At 50.1% G+C, this 16320-nt stretch overlaps 3 protein-coding genes across 3 annotated transcripts; all 3 read right to left on the bottom strand.

The window, feature by feature from the left end:
* Window positions 1-493: 493 nt before the first annotated feature.
* DCS_04942 (uncharacterized protein) lies at window positions 494-2221 on the bottom strand (the record flags this gene model as incomplete). The annotated part of the gene is made up of 4 exons (XM_040802248.1): window positions 494-602; window positions 658-1785; window positions 1841-1957; window positions 2022-2221. 4 exons carry the CDS (start codon window positions 2219-2221, stop codon window positions 494-496), a joined length of 1554 nt encoding a protein of 517 aa, XP_040657281.1.
* A 3015-nt stretch (window positions 2222-5236) lies between these two features.
* On the bottom strand, window positions 5237-8967 carry DCS_04941 (uncharacterized protein; the record flags this gene model as incomplete). The annotated part of the gene is made up of 7 exons (XM_040802247.1): window positions 5237-5532; window positions 5581-5915; window positions 6290-6426; window positions 6497-6669; window positions 6749-7222; window positions 7291-8784; window positions 8853-8967. The coding sequence occupies 7 exons, from the start codon at window positions 8965-8967 to the stop codon at window positions 5237-5239; spliced, it is 3024 nt and encodes a 1007-aa protein (XP_040657280.1).
* Window positions 8968-13597: 4630 nt separating this feature from the next.
* DCS_04940 (uncharacterized protein) lies at window positions 13598-14665 on the bottom strand (the record flags this gene model as incomplete). The annotated part of the gene is made up of 1 exon (XM_040802246.1): window positions 13598-14665. The coding sequence occupies one exon, from the start codon at window positions 14663-14665 to the stop codon at window positions 13598-13600; it is 1068 nt and encodes a 355-aa protein (XP_040657279.1).
* Window positions 14666-16320: the final 1655 nt, after the last annotated feature.

Genomic DNA, 16320 nt, shown 5'->3' with positions numbered 1-16320 from the left:
TTGATGCATGTCTTATAGCTTACTATGCGATTAGTTTTCTCCACGATGAAATTACTCAGGTGCCAGTTCCTTGACTTTTGACCGTGATGCAAATCCCAATTCTGAGTCTCGATAAGCCCATTATTGTCATGGCCCGTATTAATTTGCAATTGCATGCTTGGGCTTATCGCTCCGTGGAGAGCCAGGCATTCCTATGCGGCATGGCCTCCATGAGATCTTTCGGTGAACCGCCATTTGTTTGCCGAGTCGCCAGCATTCCAGAGGCGTTGATATGAGCTTGTACAATACGAGGGTGCTAAGTTTTCCTATATGAATATCCCTTGGCTTGTATGAAAAATGTACCATCTCTACTGCGTCCGTCCAGTTTTGAGGGCATCATATGCCTCCATGCTAGTTCGGCCTCCTTTGCCATCATGAACATTCAATAGTGTGCGGTACCGAAGCTGGAATGGAAAAAGGATTCTGGAAAAACTCATCGGGATCCCATCGCCGTTTAATGCCGATCAACCTGCAGACATTGTCTCCATAGTAGGATGCCAAGGGTTCCGTTGAGATGCTCGAGTCCATCTCCCCGGCGTACGACGCAGGACTGGCACATTGAACTGGTTGTCAGTGATAGAGTGGCAGCATGGCTTTTGGTATATTATATTCACATACCCGACTGCAGGTCGCAAAAGGTCTTCCAGGTCTGCCATCCACTGGTCGTATGTGGCTTGGATCTTGGGATCCGCTGAACCGTGCAACTGAAACTCAAGATGAGCGAGCGCCTTTTCCTTCCACGCAAAGGCTGAATCCGTGTGCGCCGATGATAGGTTCCAAGCCTGCCACTCTGCCCAGCCACGAGATTCCGGTGTCAGCTTGCCTATGTGCGAGATGACTTTTCGCAACAGCGAAGGCTTGAGCGGCTTGTCTTTCAAAATGAAGAAGGATTTGGCTTGTCGACGATATCGTTTCCAAGGCGGCGCAATTGGCAGACTCGGATTCTTTGCCGTCTGGTTGTATGAAAAGCGTGGATAGTTTTCCCATTGAACAAATGACTGCTGGATCGTGTTGAGAATCGGCCGAAAGTTCCGCAGCTCTTCGTCAGGTACACAGTCGGTGACGAAATAGCCGTGGAGTCGGGAATTATCCGTACTGCAGTCGCCGCCGATGGTGATATTTGGATGGCCCATGTCGAGCAGTCCAGAGGTCGCCATCAAATCTTCAAGCTCCTGCTTTGACCTGCCGAGATACCAGCCCATGAGCTGGATGGTGGTGGGGTATATGTTCAGGTTAGAAGTAAAGTCGGCTGGAGCACTAGGCGACCACTCGAGGTAGCGCCGAGACACGTCCTCATGAGTCGACGGATCCGTCCAGTTCATGAATACCATGGCCGATAAGGGGTAGGTTACGAGGCGCAGAGTCCACTCGACGACGATGCCGTAGGTGCCACCACCGCCGCCGCGGAGGGCATAGAACAGATCTGGGTGAGATTCCTTGGACGCCGTCACAGTGTGGCCGGTGGCGGTGACGACGGTAGCAGAGACGACATGATCCACGCCCAAACCAGCCGCGGAACGCATCTGGTTGGTGAACCCACCGGAGCTGAGGAAGCCAGACAGACCGACCGTTGGGCATATCCCCCCGTTGAAGGTCCTATTGTGCGCACCGAGCGCCGTATACAGGGCGCCCAGTCGGATCCCCCCTCCTACCGTCGCCATGCTACGGTCGGAAGAGACATGGACATGGTCGATGTGGCTAAGGTCAATGACGAGAGTGTCATTCAAGGCCGACCAGCTTTCGAAACTGCGATAATGAGCGTCTCGGACGGGACCAATTCGGATGGATGCGGCGAGCGTACTGATGTCCACCACTACGGGGCACGGCCTTGTGCGCTGTATCTCTGGCACACCGGACGAGTAGTGGGATCTCGGAGGCCTTTTCAGCAAAAGCAACAAGGGCCGGGAAGTGCTTGAATCTATTTTGATGCCACTGTTACTCCAGAGAAGTCTCCATAGCGGACCGGGCGGGACGAGGCTCACTGGACCTGCTCGCCCATTCTTGCATCCGTATACGTGTTGCAGGAGGGGTCAACAACACGGAGATGGGCGGTTGAGCCGAGGGCCCGAATCGCGCATGACCGGAGCGCAGCGCTGCTTTTGCTGTTGCTGTTGCTGCCTTTGGTAGCGTTGCAAACCCCAGCGGAGAAGACTAGCCATGCGATAGGCCAGAGCGGTCGCATATTAGATATCAGGTTTCTAACAGAGTAGCTGAATGATACTGTACTCGACTCGGTTCCCAATTTCCCGGACGCCGTCGGGGTAGCAAAGGTTAAATGGTGAGTTGACTATCGCTGCGCGCAGTTGTGATTCAGGTCGAGTATTGCCCAGAGTGATGTGAGTGCTATATGGCATGGCTTCCATTGCCGTTCACACTCGAGAGCACCGAACAATGCCGACGACAGCAGGCCTACCGGCGAACTGTCGCAAAGAAAGGGGTGCGTGTTGTCCGCCAGCCGCTGATCATTTGCGAAAGCGGCGCATGCACGTTTCGATGCTCATGGTTCTCAGCGGAGCACGTTCTGTGATACTCCCAAGTCCGACTAACTCCGTTTCCCCGTTGCCGAAATGTAGGAAAGATGACGTGGGAAGAGACTTGTGTGTGCTCCCATGTACGAATGAACATGCCCACTCCCGTGCCCCCCTTCAATGAGTAGCCCCTGTCACTCTCGCATTCACCAAGGTGGCCATGTCATGGATTTGACTCGCAAGGCCCGACGTACCATTGGTCCTAAGCTGCCGAAATTTCGGCATGGACGAAGGATTTTGGGTCATCACTCGGCTTTCCGTGATGTGGGAAGCGCGTGGAACCAGAGCGCCGACTCCGGCTGCGGAAGGGGCTGAAGGCCGCACCGGCACCCATCCCCCATGCTCAGTATGGACCCAATGCGTTTTAACCCTCGGGGAACCTGCATCATCATCTGTGAAACAGTAAGAATTTCGGGTATTCCTAGACGGTTTACGCTGCTGCATGATTTCTTGGCAGCTCATGGTAGGTGCTCATACCCTGCAAAGTTGTCATGTGCATACGCAACGCGCCAAATGCGAACTTGGCCTCTCGCAGCCGTAAGCCGAAGGGTCAGTTGGCTGTGATCTGGTTAGAGGTATTGACATCAATTACAGGGACAAGCGAATAACAGCGACGTGACAATCCAAACGCTGGCAGTCAAGAAGGTGGCATGATTGTGCGATCAATCTGCTCGAGAGTAGTTGTCCGTACTTGTGCGAGAGGTTGGGAATGGTCAAGTGTTTGTCGCCTTTTGCGTCAGCATCGGTGAACTTGACCGCATGAGAAATATGACAGGGTGATGCAAGATGTAAGTTGGCAGGCAGTCGCACAACGCGGCCACAAAGTCTTTGACTGCTACTATGCATATTTCGCATGGACAGTTGCTTCCAGGCCATCTCTGAACAAGCACAAAATCCATGCGAGGCGATCGGCGGCAGTTTGGAAGGGCACGTATTCGGTGACGATGTGACGGATAGATGCAGATAAAGTACTGTCCCGGATATTGTCTCGGCTTCCGATCGGTCTTACTCCCTCCATCTTGGGGTTCAAGACGGGGTTGTGCAGGGGCGGAGGCAACGGCGTCGAGTCTGACAAGGTTGTCGAGCAACGATGCCCCGGTGAAGGGGGAATGACACTTTCGGTGGCGTCGTGTCATCTTCCGTCAAGATATCTGCCAGCTAAGCCACGAGGGGACGAAAAGACGATGGCATGCCGTCGAATCGATCCCTCACCCACCCGTACTTTGTCTCGCTCTGGGGCTTGCACATGTAAGAAGGTCGTCCGGATTACGTAGCAGATTTCCCACCGTCCACCGTCCCTCCCCGCACAATATCGCACCGTAGGAACGCATGCGCATGCCATGCTTTGTCAAGAAATTTCCCACGTCGCTGGCGCGAGGCCTTTGCGTGCCAGCACAGAGGACGATTCATTATATCGCTACGCAAACGCGACGGCTCCCTACCCAGCCCGGCCATGATTATTGTGCCTCGCTGTCGTTTGTCCGATACACTCGCGCCTACCAAGAGTAGAGGGACAAGGTGTGCCCTTCGTTGCGAGCAAAGCAAATGTAAATCTGCATCGGATAGAATCTGCCAGCGCCCCTCCCCGCAGTTGTGGCGGGAATCGACTGGTATGGAGAGTACGAGTGGAAACCGATAGAAAGGCCTTCGTGGCACGGGTATGCTTTGGCCATCTAGAAGTACTAGAGTTGATTGTAAGCGGGTGCTTTCATGCAGATTTGAAGACGACCGATCGATTTTGCCGTGAACATAGTCACGGCGGAGGGTACTCATCGATGCTGAGCCGCAACATGAGTTGTGCAGCTTGTGAAGCACAATGTACGGAAGGCCTCATGGCCAAGGGTAGATTCCTTGGGCCCGGGCGAGAAAGGTTTGCGACTTTGCGGCACGAGAGATACGTCTGCTCTGCGCATACTGCGGGCGGCCAAAGTGACTTTGTGATTGCATGAACATAATCAAGCGAGTCACTGCATCCGGGAGCACCCGACCCCGGTATCAGCGCATCGCGTGTGCATCTTCAACGCCGCAAGCCGATAGTTGGCTTGCACATGCCGGTTATGAAGCGGCTATAGTTTTCATGGCTACATCCTGAACGCGGCGTCACGGGGTCCAAATGAAAAGCCGCACTCCGTAACGGTTAGATGGTTAGATTGACCTGAAGGATTTTGTTGATGATGCCGGCCATGCCTGGACCGAGCCAAGCCTGCATGCCGAGAGTTGTCCAGACTTTGGAGCCAGCAGCGGGTTTCCGAGCAGTTTCTTGCTTGCACATGCCGGCCTTTCTGTCCGCTTGTCGGCGGCGGATCAAAGCAGGAGGGTCCAAAAAAAGTTGCTCAGTCGTCGATGTCGCCGACAACATGGATACCATGACTTCTCATGCTGCTTGCGCTGGACACACTTGTTCACTCGCGTCCGAGCTTCGATTCTCACCGCTGTCACTTTCCGCATTCTCACGCTCCGCATTCGTATCTCTCCGGCAGGACGTCGGGAGTTGCGCGACGTAACCAAGAGCCAAAACCGGCGCAGAAATGATGCCGCCTCCGATCTGCCGACTTGTTTTGCGTACGCTCGATGACGGTGAATGGCGGCAGCCGCGCCAGATTATACAAGGCTAGCATCTGCATTGCCGAAATTATCGTGCCCGCTCGTTTGTACGTCCCGGGCCTTGCTCAAACCACGGTGCTGCTGGGGAAACCTTGATGCTTGTCCGAGACCGTGTGCAACGGGTGCCAGTTGAGCTCATCGAGGTTCCACATGGGCGCATTTGTGTACATGATGCCGTTCTGCTCGAGAGCCACCCGAATGTTTTCGGCGTTCCTGGGAGGATTAGGGTCCACTAGCCGTTTGGTGCCTTGTTGCTTCCAAGCTTTGATCGTGTCCTCGGTCTGATGGTGATCGCCTTTGCCGTTCGGAGCTTTGGCGACGGATGGTCCGTGACCAGGCGTCAAGTCGATGACGACGATGACTCAATGATAAAAACCAGCAGCCATCCGCGGTGCCTTGGCCGTTGCACTTTCGACGACGACGGTGCGGAGGAAGGACTGATTAGCACGTAGATCGACCATCTCCCTACTCGTGCCAGGCAAATCGCTCTCCCGAGGCGGTGGATGGACCAGCGTCATGCCGAGGAGACATGGCAGCAGTAGCTTCCAGGGGCACATGGCGAGCATATTGCCGGGTGGGAACCGCCCCAGGGGGCAAGGCGAGAGGGCAGGGTAGGTGCAGCGAGCGTCACGATGGGCACCTCTGCGAGGCGAGCTGGCGGTCGACGCAAGAATACATGCAGTACGACGCAGTAACCTGAAAGAATCGCGAGCGTGCCGGGTGACGGCTGTAAGCTTTCTCGTGCTGCAAGTACGGTGCATGTCCGCAATAGGGAAGGAATCGCATAGTCGAGCCGGTCATATTTGCGCATATCGACGTGGCCCCATTCGCTCGAGAGATTGAAGCAGATGCTGGCGCAAGCAGTAAGCAAGGACGGACACGGAGCTTGGGTGTGCTATAGCAAGCAGCATAGCCGTGGGGTGGCGAGGACCAATTTCCAGGTATGGACGATCAATAGATGGATTGCAGCATCGTACAAGGTTGGTTGCTGCGTCGTTGCGGAAGCAGACTATACTTGCTCCTCTATTCCTCAGATTGCATAGCTCACGGCCGAGGGGTAGATGCCGAGGACCGTGGCAAGAACGGTTCGCGACATGCGCGACGAACGATAAACGTACTTGCACGCTGCAGGCCAGCTTCTTAAGAATACTAGGTCCTGCGTGGTTTCGTCGTTACGCACCAGTGCAGAATCACGGCCTCCAGTACTCGGTAACCCCGCGTGCATGTTCGTTGGGTATTCGAGTAGCTCAGTCAACTACCATATTCCCGAGTTGGCTACTCATTCCCGACAAGGGCCGTCTTTCCTGTTCGTCCAGCTAACTTACCGTCCCTACTAGAGTCTTCTCTAATGGTACGGTTTTCCAGTCCCCGGCAAAGAGTTTGCGAGACCAGACATACTTTCTGTCAGAAGAATACCGCAACTGTTCCTTTACAGTAGCGAATTTTGTCAACTCAAGCTTTCGGTAATCGTTGGTACAAATGGCAGTAAATTTAATGCCTAGTACAAAAGGCAGTAGTACATTAGTTATGACGAAATAGCCAGAAATAACTGACAGTTTGCAAGCAGAAAACCATACCTTGAAAATGCCACCTATCGTTGCCATCACCTTCGTCGTGTGCGGGAATGTCGATCAAGTTGATGCTTTTAATATCGTTTAGATGAACCTCCATTGTACCGAAAAGGTCAATGAGATTAACGGTGCCGGATACAAGGCTTCCCTCCAATGGTGCTTGGGCCACAAAGACTGATTTCTCCGTGCCAAGGTCGAATCGTATAGTGTCGAATATGCCCTGGTCCCGCAAACCCCCATAGCTACCTACCAGTTGGAATTCGAGTTGGAATTCGTACCACAACTCGCGGATGGTTTGGCATATCGGATGAAATTTCCAGTCTCGAGAAGCTATAGGGACGGATGCAAATGTCTCTGTATGATAAGCATCCCAATAGACTCTTCCTAACGAATGATGATGTTCCTGTACGGCAGATCCGCTATGATAGTCGAGGGTAGCCCTAACCTTTGTACCGGCGCATCGGCCGCGTATCTTGAAAGCTACAGGCCAATTGTTTCTTAGCTTCTGCATACTGATTAATTATAGAGTATCTAGGGTTTTTTATAACCTTTGATTTTAAACTTATCATCATGGGGTGCAAATGGATATGGAAAGCCGCACTCCCTAACTGTTAGATCGACCATGCGAATTTTGTTAAGACTAACGCTAGTCGTGCCCTTGCCGAGCCAAGCTTGTATGTCGAGAGCGGACCAAGCTTCGGAGCCAGCATTGGGTTTCACTGCAATTTGCTGCTTAAACATACCATACGTTTGGTTTAAGGCAATACCTAAGCAATCCCAGGTACCGGCGAGAAATTCGGGAGACATCTCGAAGCCTACCTCGACCTCGTCTAGGCTCTCGCACCACGTATGATTTTTCTTTGCCGCCAAATCTATGGCCGTTTCGCATAGTTGTCGTATCTCCGTTTCTGCCGTCTTGTTAGGGTTGTTGCCATCGTTGTGCGCGTACGACGATTCGGATCGTCTGGTGGAGCCCGGCTTCCTTCCAAAGAACAAGGCCAAGAAATCAAAACATGCGGCAGGGACACAGGATGTGGCTACGGTATCCGGCTCGTCGTCCGGATCCTCCAGAACGTCTGTTTGCTGGCGCCCGCTATACCCTGACTGCCGGGGCAGGGCATTCTCCAGCTGCTGTGGTTCGAGATTCGTAATAGGCCGCGGACGAGGCCGCCAACGAGGGGTAGCCACGGCAGCAGCAGGTGGAGAGGTGGCGAGAGCTCTCTCCTGAGCAAAGGGAATCGGTGCAACAACCGCCTTTGGGGGCACATTGGCCATGTCGGGGCAAGAGCGGGTAAAAATATCTTCCCATGTCAATCGCTCCGATATCGTGGCATTCAAAACTCTCCGTATGTCGTCCGCTTCTTGCAGCATGGCGACGGTTAAATTGTGCAAATCGAACGACTCACACGAATCGTGCCTTGACGGTGCACTCGGACCTGCCTCGTTATTCTCATCAACATTGGGGACGGCCCTTGCAGGACCGGCTGATTGACGGCTACAGGACGGTTGCTGTCCCGAAGCGTATTTGTTTTTCTCCTTGGCCGCCGCGGGGTGTTTCAAAAAAGTGTTTGCAAACTGAACCATGAACACTCTGTTGATGCCATTCCGCGAATAGTCATCCTTGGTGAATTTGTGCAGCAGTCCCATTTCATTGAGGCATAGCATCTGCAATGCCGAAATTACGACACCGCCCCAGCCGAAGGCCGCGTCACTGTCAGACAAGACGGCGGTGCCGTCGTGGAATCGTCGCAAGGCAAGCCACACGGCGAAGAGCGAGATCCAGTTTTGTTCCATGTCGTCCCCAAAGCGAGGGACGATTGTCACTTCCATGTTATGGTTCCGGAAAGCCGCCAGGGTGTGTTCCGCAATCCCATCCGCATCGGAGAATATCACGTGTCCGATGCCTTGTTGCCGGAACCAGGCAAAAGTATCCTCTGTCACTTGTATGTTGCCGCCAAAGCTATGAGGGACGTTGGCGGAGACGAGGCGATAACCAGGCAACATGTGTCGTACGATGACAAGCCAACGGTAGAATCCGGCAGCTGGCGTGCGCTCGTGTTAGTCTTTGCCCTTCTCTCCACCGCCGCCGAGGAGAGGGAGGGATGATTACCGGCCGGATCGATGGGTGCACGGCTCGCACCGGCCAGATCGGTCTTCTGAGGCTGCGGCGGGTTGGCCAGCGCCAGGCCGAGGAGGCATGGCAGCAGTATCTTCCAGAGGCGCATGACGGCTGAATGGCGGCGCCGGGAATCGGACGGAGCAGGCGTAGGCGGTAGGGCGAGCGGTTGCCTCCGGAGGACGAGCAGGCGGTCGACGGCGGATATATGTAGCGGTACGAATCGCGTGAGCGGTGCATGCCGCGCTCGTACGGTCCCGAACACGGTGGAGAAGGTGAAGGTAAGTGTACCGTCGGATGGCCCTCGTGGGAATGACCCCCATTAGCTCGAGAATGGCCAAGCACTTGCTTGATGCTTGCACTGCCATTACTCGTCAGCGTTACTGCTCGATAGGTGCGTGGTGGCATGGCGGTACGGAGGGGCGGGCCAATTTCCGGCGGCGGGCGAAGAAAATTCGAGGTGAAGATTGCCTGGCATGCGTGGATGGCTTTGCGTAATTGATACCAAGAAATGGCCGTAATTGCGCGACGAAGTACTTGCGGTTGGTGTACGTGCTCGCGGAGTACATGTACTTGTTTCAGTGCAAGTACCTGCAAGTACTCGGTACGGAGTGCAGCTACTTGCTGCACTTGCACATGTAACAAAACTACGGTACTTGGAGCATGTTGACTTGCGCACGTGCGACGCGCATGTACCGTACAGTGTGTACTCTGTACCGAGTACAGAGCACTCGTACATTGAATAGGTGCACACTGTACGGAGTACACGGTTGACACCTGCTGTATACTTGTGCTGTAGGTGTGCGTCCATGCTGGCAAGGAAGTGTGCACACATGTGCAGCAATATTGCCCAAGTACTCCCGACTCCGTACGGAGTACTCCGTATACTGTTGCCGATTCGTTCTGGGCAACAATAATGACGGGCAGCGTCCCGAAGTGCAAGGGCAACAGTGCTGTAGGTGCGGTAAGCATACCAAGCACATAGGCATCTGTAGGTACTAGGTACCTTCATGTACCGGCGGCAGTCGTACTGAAATGCGGAGTGCACGTACGGAGTACTGTATACTGGTAATACTTAGTACCTAGTACTCCGTACGCTGAGTACGTACAGCACACAGAGCATTACTGCTGTATGGAAAGTACTAAGTCACTTGCCCGCAGGCAGGCCGTGTTGTCAAAAGCATGCAAGTACACCTACTTGTACCCCTATATGTGCGTGCACTGTACGGAGCACATTGGGCCGAATATATGGAGTACAGTACTTACTAGTTCCTTGACTAAATACAAGAACGGGGTACTCCGTACAACCGTACAGCTATAACGCACGCTATGCACGTTAAAGAAATATACAGCCATTTACGGAGTACAGAAAGAATGGATTACTGTTACGGAGTCGCTAGGCGACTGCTCTAGGACTCTCAATGATGTTTATTAAAAGACTTGAAGAGGGAAAACTACTTGGCAACTAGGGCTTCTAGTTGTGTGCGTTCCTCCTAGTGGGTCCCTTGGTTCCCTCCGTTCTCCTATATCGGGCTAAGCCCGATACCATAACAATTACCCTACAAAATAGAATGAAATACAATGCGGACAAAAAGAGATTGGAAGGACTAACTCTAAAGGAGGGAGATAAAGTCTACCTTCTCCGATAATATATCAAAACAAAACGACCAAGCGATAAACCCGACTGGAAGAAACTTGGACTATTTAAAATTGAAAAGAAGATATCGGAAACCAGCTACTAACTATCACTACCTCGAGTAATGAGGATACACCCAATATTTCATATCGTATACCGGTCGACTTGCGAAGCTATACTAATCTCCTCTTGCTAAGCCTTAGCTAGGGCTGCGTAAGCAGTTGCTGCTACTGCTGTAAGTCGCCCTACTTCCTGACGCTTTGCCTGAGCATTAGCATAAAGACGCTGCTTCTGAACTTCAACATGATCAAACTCGGCTGTTGAAAAATTCCCATCGCAATGTTGAATATTCTTCTTAATGCAAGACGAGCACTTAGAATATCTCTTTAAAACAAAACATAGAGAACCGCTCTTTTGACAAGGGGAACAACGACCTATATCGAATAACTGAATTCCGGATATTTCGATTCGGACTACTACGTCCTTACGCCGCTGGGTAGACGATCGGTATGATTTCGAAATACGGGAACTAGACATAATTAAGCTATTACAAAAGACAGGGAACTAACGAAACGATAAGAGGGGTCACACCTACTATTTAAAAGAATCTTGAGGACAAGATCAAGGAGGAGGGGAATAATGTTACGAACCAACTATAGCCAGAGGAGCCAGCCTACTTAACAAGCCCGTAAGACGCGGGGTAGCCATGTATAAAGGTGGAACCTACGTGCCCTCTGCGCGCTTACTATATCTATGCAAGGACTACTGGATCACTACGCTCCATGTAATCACTATGATCACTACTAAGCAAGGTGAGCAAGGTGAGCAAGGCGAGCAACGACTACTAGATTACTACGCTCTGTATGATTACTGTAATCACTACTAAGCAAGCTGAGCAAGGTAAGCAAGGCGAGCAAGGCGATCCAAATAATCCAATATAATAAAGGAATAAATAAGTATATATAGGACAGTTATTACCACTAGCTAGTTCAGTTCTTTATTAATCAATCTAAGCAATTAACTTGTAATTAAGAAGTGCAAAGCTTCTTGACGGACTCTTGCTTAAATACTGTTCTACGTCATACCTGACTTACTACCTAAGAAGCAGAACCCCCTTAGGACGCTTGGAGCATCCGTTACATATTGGAATATCTGTAGTTCTGCGATGAAAAGGGCGGTCTTTGTATTAAAAAACGTTGTTGAATTAGAAGCTATTAAACGACTACTAGATTGCTACGCTCTGTATGATTACTGTAATCACTACTAAGCAAGCTGAGCAAGGTAAGCAAGGCGAGCAAGGCGATCCAAATAATCCAATATAATAAAGGAATAAATAAGTATATATAGGACAGTTATTACCACTAGCTATACGCAGTGCGGTAGTGTGCGCGCTGTAGCGGTGAGCACTACCTTTAGGTGGGGGGCATGGCACGATTAGTATAAATACTATAATGCAACAGAGGAAAATGGTGTCCGCCCGGACTAGGGCTACAACGAATCAAGTATCGTGAGATGGGTCAGAATCAATCTATTGGTGTTCTTCTTGATGCTGTTGTTGCCGACTTTAACCCCGTTACAGGCCCGTTGGCCCGTCGGCGCGACATACTAGGATTCTTAACAGTGGTTATCTCCTGCATTGAGAGTATTTACGCACTATTAAAAAGCCATCTAAAGAGATAAAATTATTTAAGGCTTGGAGACATAAAAATACATTGCTCAATCAATAAGCAGAGCTATAAGCAAACCAAGCAAAGCAGCAAATCCGGATGCCAGTTAAGTTCTCTGGTGTACTCTATAGTACTATGTGCGGTTGGGTATCTTATGAGGCTTTTGTGACGTCTGGGATTTCCCAAGGGATAAACCTAGGATAGGGTTTATGTTGGCAGAAAGGTCAGGGCGTCTCTGAGGAATGAGTTGAATGTTACGTTGGTGATATGTCGTAGAGCATAAGTAAGCAAGTATGTGGTTGATACTTTTATTGAACGCTGACTAGGTATCTATCTAATGAGTGACTATGGAGGGGATTAATATATATTTTTGTTCACTCGATGTCTACTTTACGCGCACCCCAAGTGAACTATTGACGTTACATGATGGCTTTGTTCACTTGGTGTTCAATCGCACATCGAGTGAACACCCCATGTCAGTTCCTTCTAAGCGGTTTTCTTTTCAAGGTGAGCTTTAACGCAATACCCACGTGATAGCAGATCACGTTTATGCAGCCTAGTTGTATCTGGACGTAACACGATGTCCCCCGTTGGGATTGTCAGCAAGGCCTTGTAGTTCAAATATTAGTCGCTTATCTCTCCTAGGTTCGTATTATGCCCTCGTCTTGTTGCAATGTCGTTTTTCTGACATCATGTCTAACCGTGTTTCGAATCTCAAAAATCTCGTTCAACCAGCGACCGGGCGGTTACGGCAGCCTTCATTCGTGATCAGGGATGCCCAAGTTTGTCCCCATAGTCGGTGTTTTGACAAAAAGGCTCCTTGCCAAGTTTTCGAGAGAATCAATCGTTGTGCCATTTGTTATTATTTGGTCGATCTTGTAATAGTGTCCGCGTTCCTAAGTCCTCTCGTGTGTTTCCCCTATGTCATGAGTACGAGCATGATACTAATCGATTGCATCGTCAATCGAATTACCAAGGAACTTCGTCGTCTCGAGCGCGATGATGAGTTGGCAAAAGCTCATTCTGGAGCAATGGCGGCAGCAAGAGGAGCAGCTGCGACAAACCCAGCGAGCCATGGATGAGGCCTTTAACCGTTTGCTGCGCCTGCGAAAGATGAAGCGCCATTTAAGAGAGCGAGGTGTCGAAATGGCTTCATCGTAATTTACCAATTTGGAGGAGATGGAAGAGGCTGATTAGAGAAAAGAAGAAACTGGTCGAAAAGAGTTTGAAATGTACAGCGGCATGAGACGGAAGTAATTGCCTAAGCGCAATCTGCTTGTTCTTTGGATATTATCGATGGATCAGGTTTTGCTTCTCATCCTTCGTTGTCGGAGATTCTTGGAGAGGTGGCTCTAGGTCCTGTTGTTGAAAATGCGCCTAACAGCGCGTCAGAATTATGATTTTAATGGAGCGTCAAAATCCATTAAACGCGACAGCTAGCACTCCCACCAACGGTGAACGACAGATTTTGGCAGGCAACCCGTGATAGCCTGGCAGGCCGTTCCGTCACATCCTGAGTAAGGGAAGAGTTGTGCCGCTACGTCGTCATGTGCGCAAGGGCCGCTTCTGAACACGGAGTCCCATTCCTTGTAGCAGATAGACTTTCGTGAACATTCCACCTCTCCGAACGTGGTCCTGACCCAACCCCCACGATTGAAGGAGCTTGGGACACTCCTCTTAAACCGCGTCTCATCGTGAAACGGAAAGGGGGTAGCCGTTGCAGTTGTAGTGGGGTTCGGTATCATCCCAGATATCAACCGTCGGCACCGCTCACGGTCAGCTCGAGCTGCCCGTAGCAAATTATAGACCTCACCCGCCCGGAAGTAACCTCCCGCCTCCTCAAGCGTGACATGGATCAACACGTGCCATAGCAGGTTAGACGATCTCAAGTTTCTAGAGATATGATCGCGGCGGATAGTTGTACTGAACTGATGGAAGTTGCCGTACATTCCCACTGCGGCGGAGGCTGCCACCCTACCAAGTGGGACTTGAATAGCTGAACCGGGAGGGTAACGAGGTTCGAACGCGTCGTAGCGAGGCGCTCTAACCCCTGGGACCACAGAGTAAGCTGCAATGAGAAATCCCGTCCTAGTGGGGACAACTAAAGCTACCCAAGCTTGAGTGTCAATAAGCCAATTAGCCCGTGACCTAGCAAGTAGCTGTCTGATCGAGCGTACGACTGGGGCATAGCCGACTTCAAAACTAGCGGGACCAGCTATAGGCGTATTGCCGTCAGCCGGGGGCAAGGCGCTGCTCAACCAGTCAAGGTCCAGCGACGGTCTGGCGTGCCAGTCTGTAGCATTGATGTATCTGTCCAGGTTATTGACGATAATTTCAACGTTGCCGGAAATCGTGCCCTCTTCGAAGTCAAACTCGCGGTGAATATTCATTGGGGCGAAGTTTCCGAGCGGGCTAACTAAGTCGATTGCATTATTTCCGGATAGCTTGGCGGTGAGCGACCGTGCCCACAACGCAACGATAGCTAACAAAGAGGAGTAGATCATTTTTGCCCCTGCTCTCCGGTTCCCCTAGCTAGCGAATGTAGCGAATGCTGTTGGTTTCTCGCTCTTTCGTATCAGGGTAAAGGAGTGACCGGTTTGTACAATTGTAAGGGATTGTTAGAGGAGTCTGTAGAGAATTATAGAACATATATAGAGAACGGTGCGGCATTTATTGTTTAAAAATTGGAAGGCACTGGGTTTTTATTATTTGTATGTATTGCGGTGAATTATTGGATGAGTCAGATAGGCTGTTCAGTCCAGTTGTTATGTAATTGCTTGGTACAGCGGAGTAGTGGTACTGCTGTAATAACGCGCGGCAATTTGATAAGTTTGTACTCCGTACTCCGTGAGGGGCTCCCAGGTGTTTTATTCTAGTCCGTAATCCTTCCATTTAATAAGATATGCTTGTTTTTGACCATTTGTTTTACGTTAATGATTAATTCGACTTTGTATTTATGTTGTCTTTTTCGTAATATAGTGTAACTTTCTTTAGCGCTAGTTCCTCTGAGATTTAAACGAATGGATGAAATTGTAGTTCCTAGTAGAGTAAGTGTATAATTAATTGGCCTTTAAAAAAACTCGTCTTGACTTTGAATGGTCCAAGTCTTTTGTAATCAGTTTGTCGCTTGGTCCCGTTGTCTTAATGATTTTTTCGTTGGAGTAGGTAGACTATGCCTCCTTCTCGAAAGATTAGTCCCTTTGATTTGTTTCTCATTATAGTAAGTAGCCATTCGTTCTCTTGCAATTTTAAGTTCTTTTCTTATGCCTTCGTGCAATTTCCGTAATTGTTCTGCCTGCAATCCGTATGGATATTCTGCTTGTGGGCCTTGTCGGTTAATTTGGGAATAAATTGTATCCATAAATGGCGTACGCTAGTGACACCTTGATAGCTTCGGTAATTAAACTATTATTACGCTAATTGTACTATAGGTGGCCAATTTACCTAATCGATCTGTTCGAACGGAGCACTCCGTAGATAATATACGATTGTAGATATTGCTTTAGCGTTTGGTTGAGTCGTTTAGTTTGTCCATCCATTTAAGGGTAATACGCAGTACTAAGCTTGTGCTTTGGCCCAAGCATGCTATAAGCTCTTGCCAAAGGTTTGAGGTAAATGTACTTCCTCTGTCGGATACAATCTTATTTGGAAGTCCGTAATTACTAGCAATGGCCCGTAGGAATACGTATGCGAGATCTTTTGTATCGCTGCTTACTTGTACTCAGTACGGAATAAGTTCTCGTACTTTCTAAGTCGATCCGTTACTACGGAGTACGAATATACTATTATACTCTACCTTGGTTATTGGTTTTTTTGACAGGGGTAACTTGGTTATATGGTCGAATAAGATTGACTCCTATGGTTTGTTGGTACTTGTAGTAGTTGCAATTCTCCGTATGGTTTGTAGCGTGCAGCCTTGCTTCGGGCGTATGTAATGCATTTGCTAACGGATTGTGCCTTTTTCTTAATCTGTAGGATATCGAATATTCATTGTATTCGGTCCATTATCTTGCGGATTCCTTGGTGTCTGCTAGTAGGATGTGCATGAATTTCCGAAATAACTCTTCTTGTACTATATTTGGTACGTAAATTTTGTCTATGTATTTGGCCATACTATTAGCCCACTGTACTAGTATATCATCCCACTTCGTGTAACGGA

The sequence above is a fragment of the Drechmeria coniospora genome, chromosome 02 (assembly GCF_001625195.1).
Source record: "Drechmeria coniospora strain ARSEF 6962 chromosome 02, whole genome shotgun sequence".
Lineage (NCBI taxonomy): Eukaryota > Fungi > Ascomycota > Sordariomycetes > Hypocreales > Ophiocordycipitaceae > Drechmeria > Drechmeria coniospora.
Note: the sequence above shows the minus strand (reverse complement) of the source record. Positions and strands in the feature narration are given on the sequence as shown.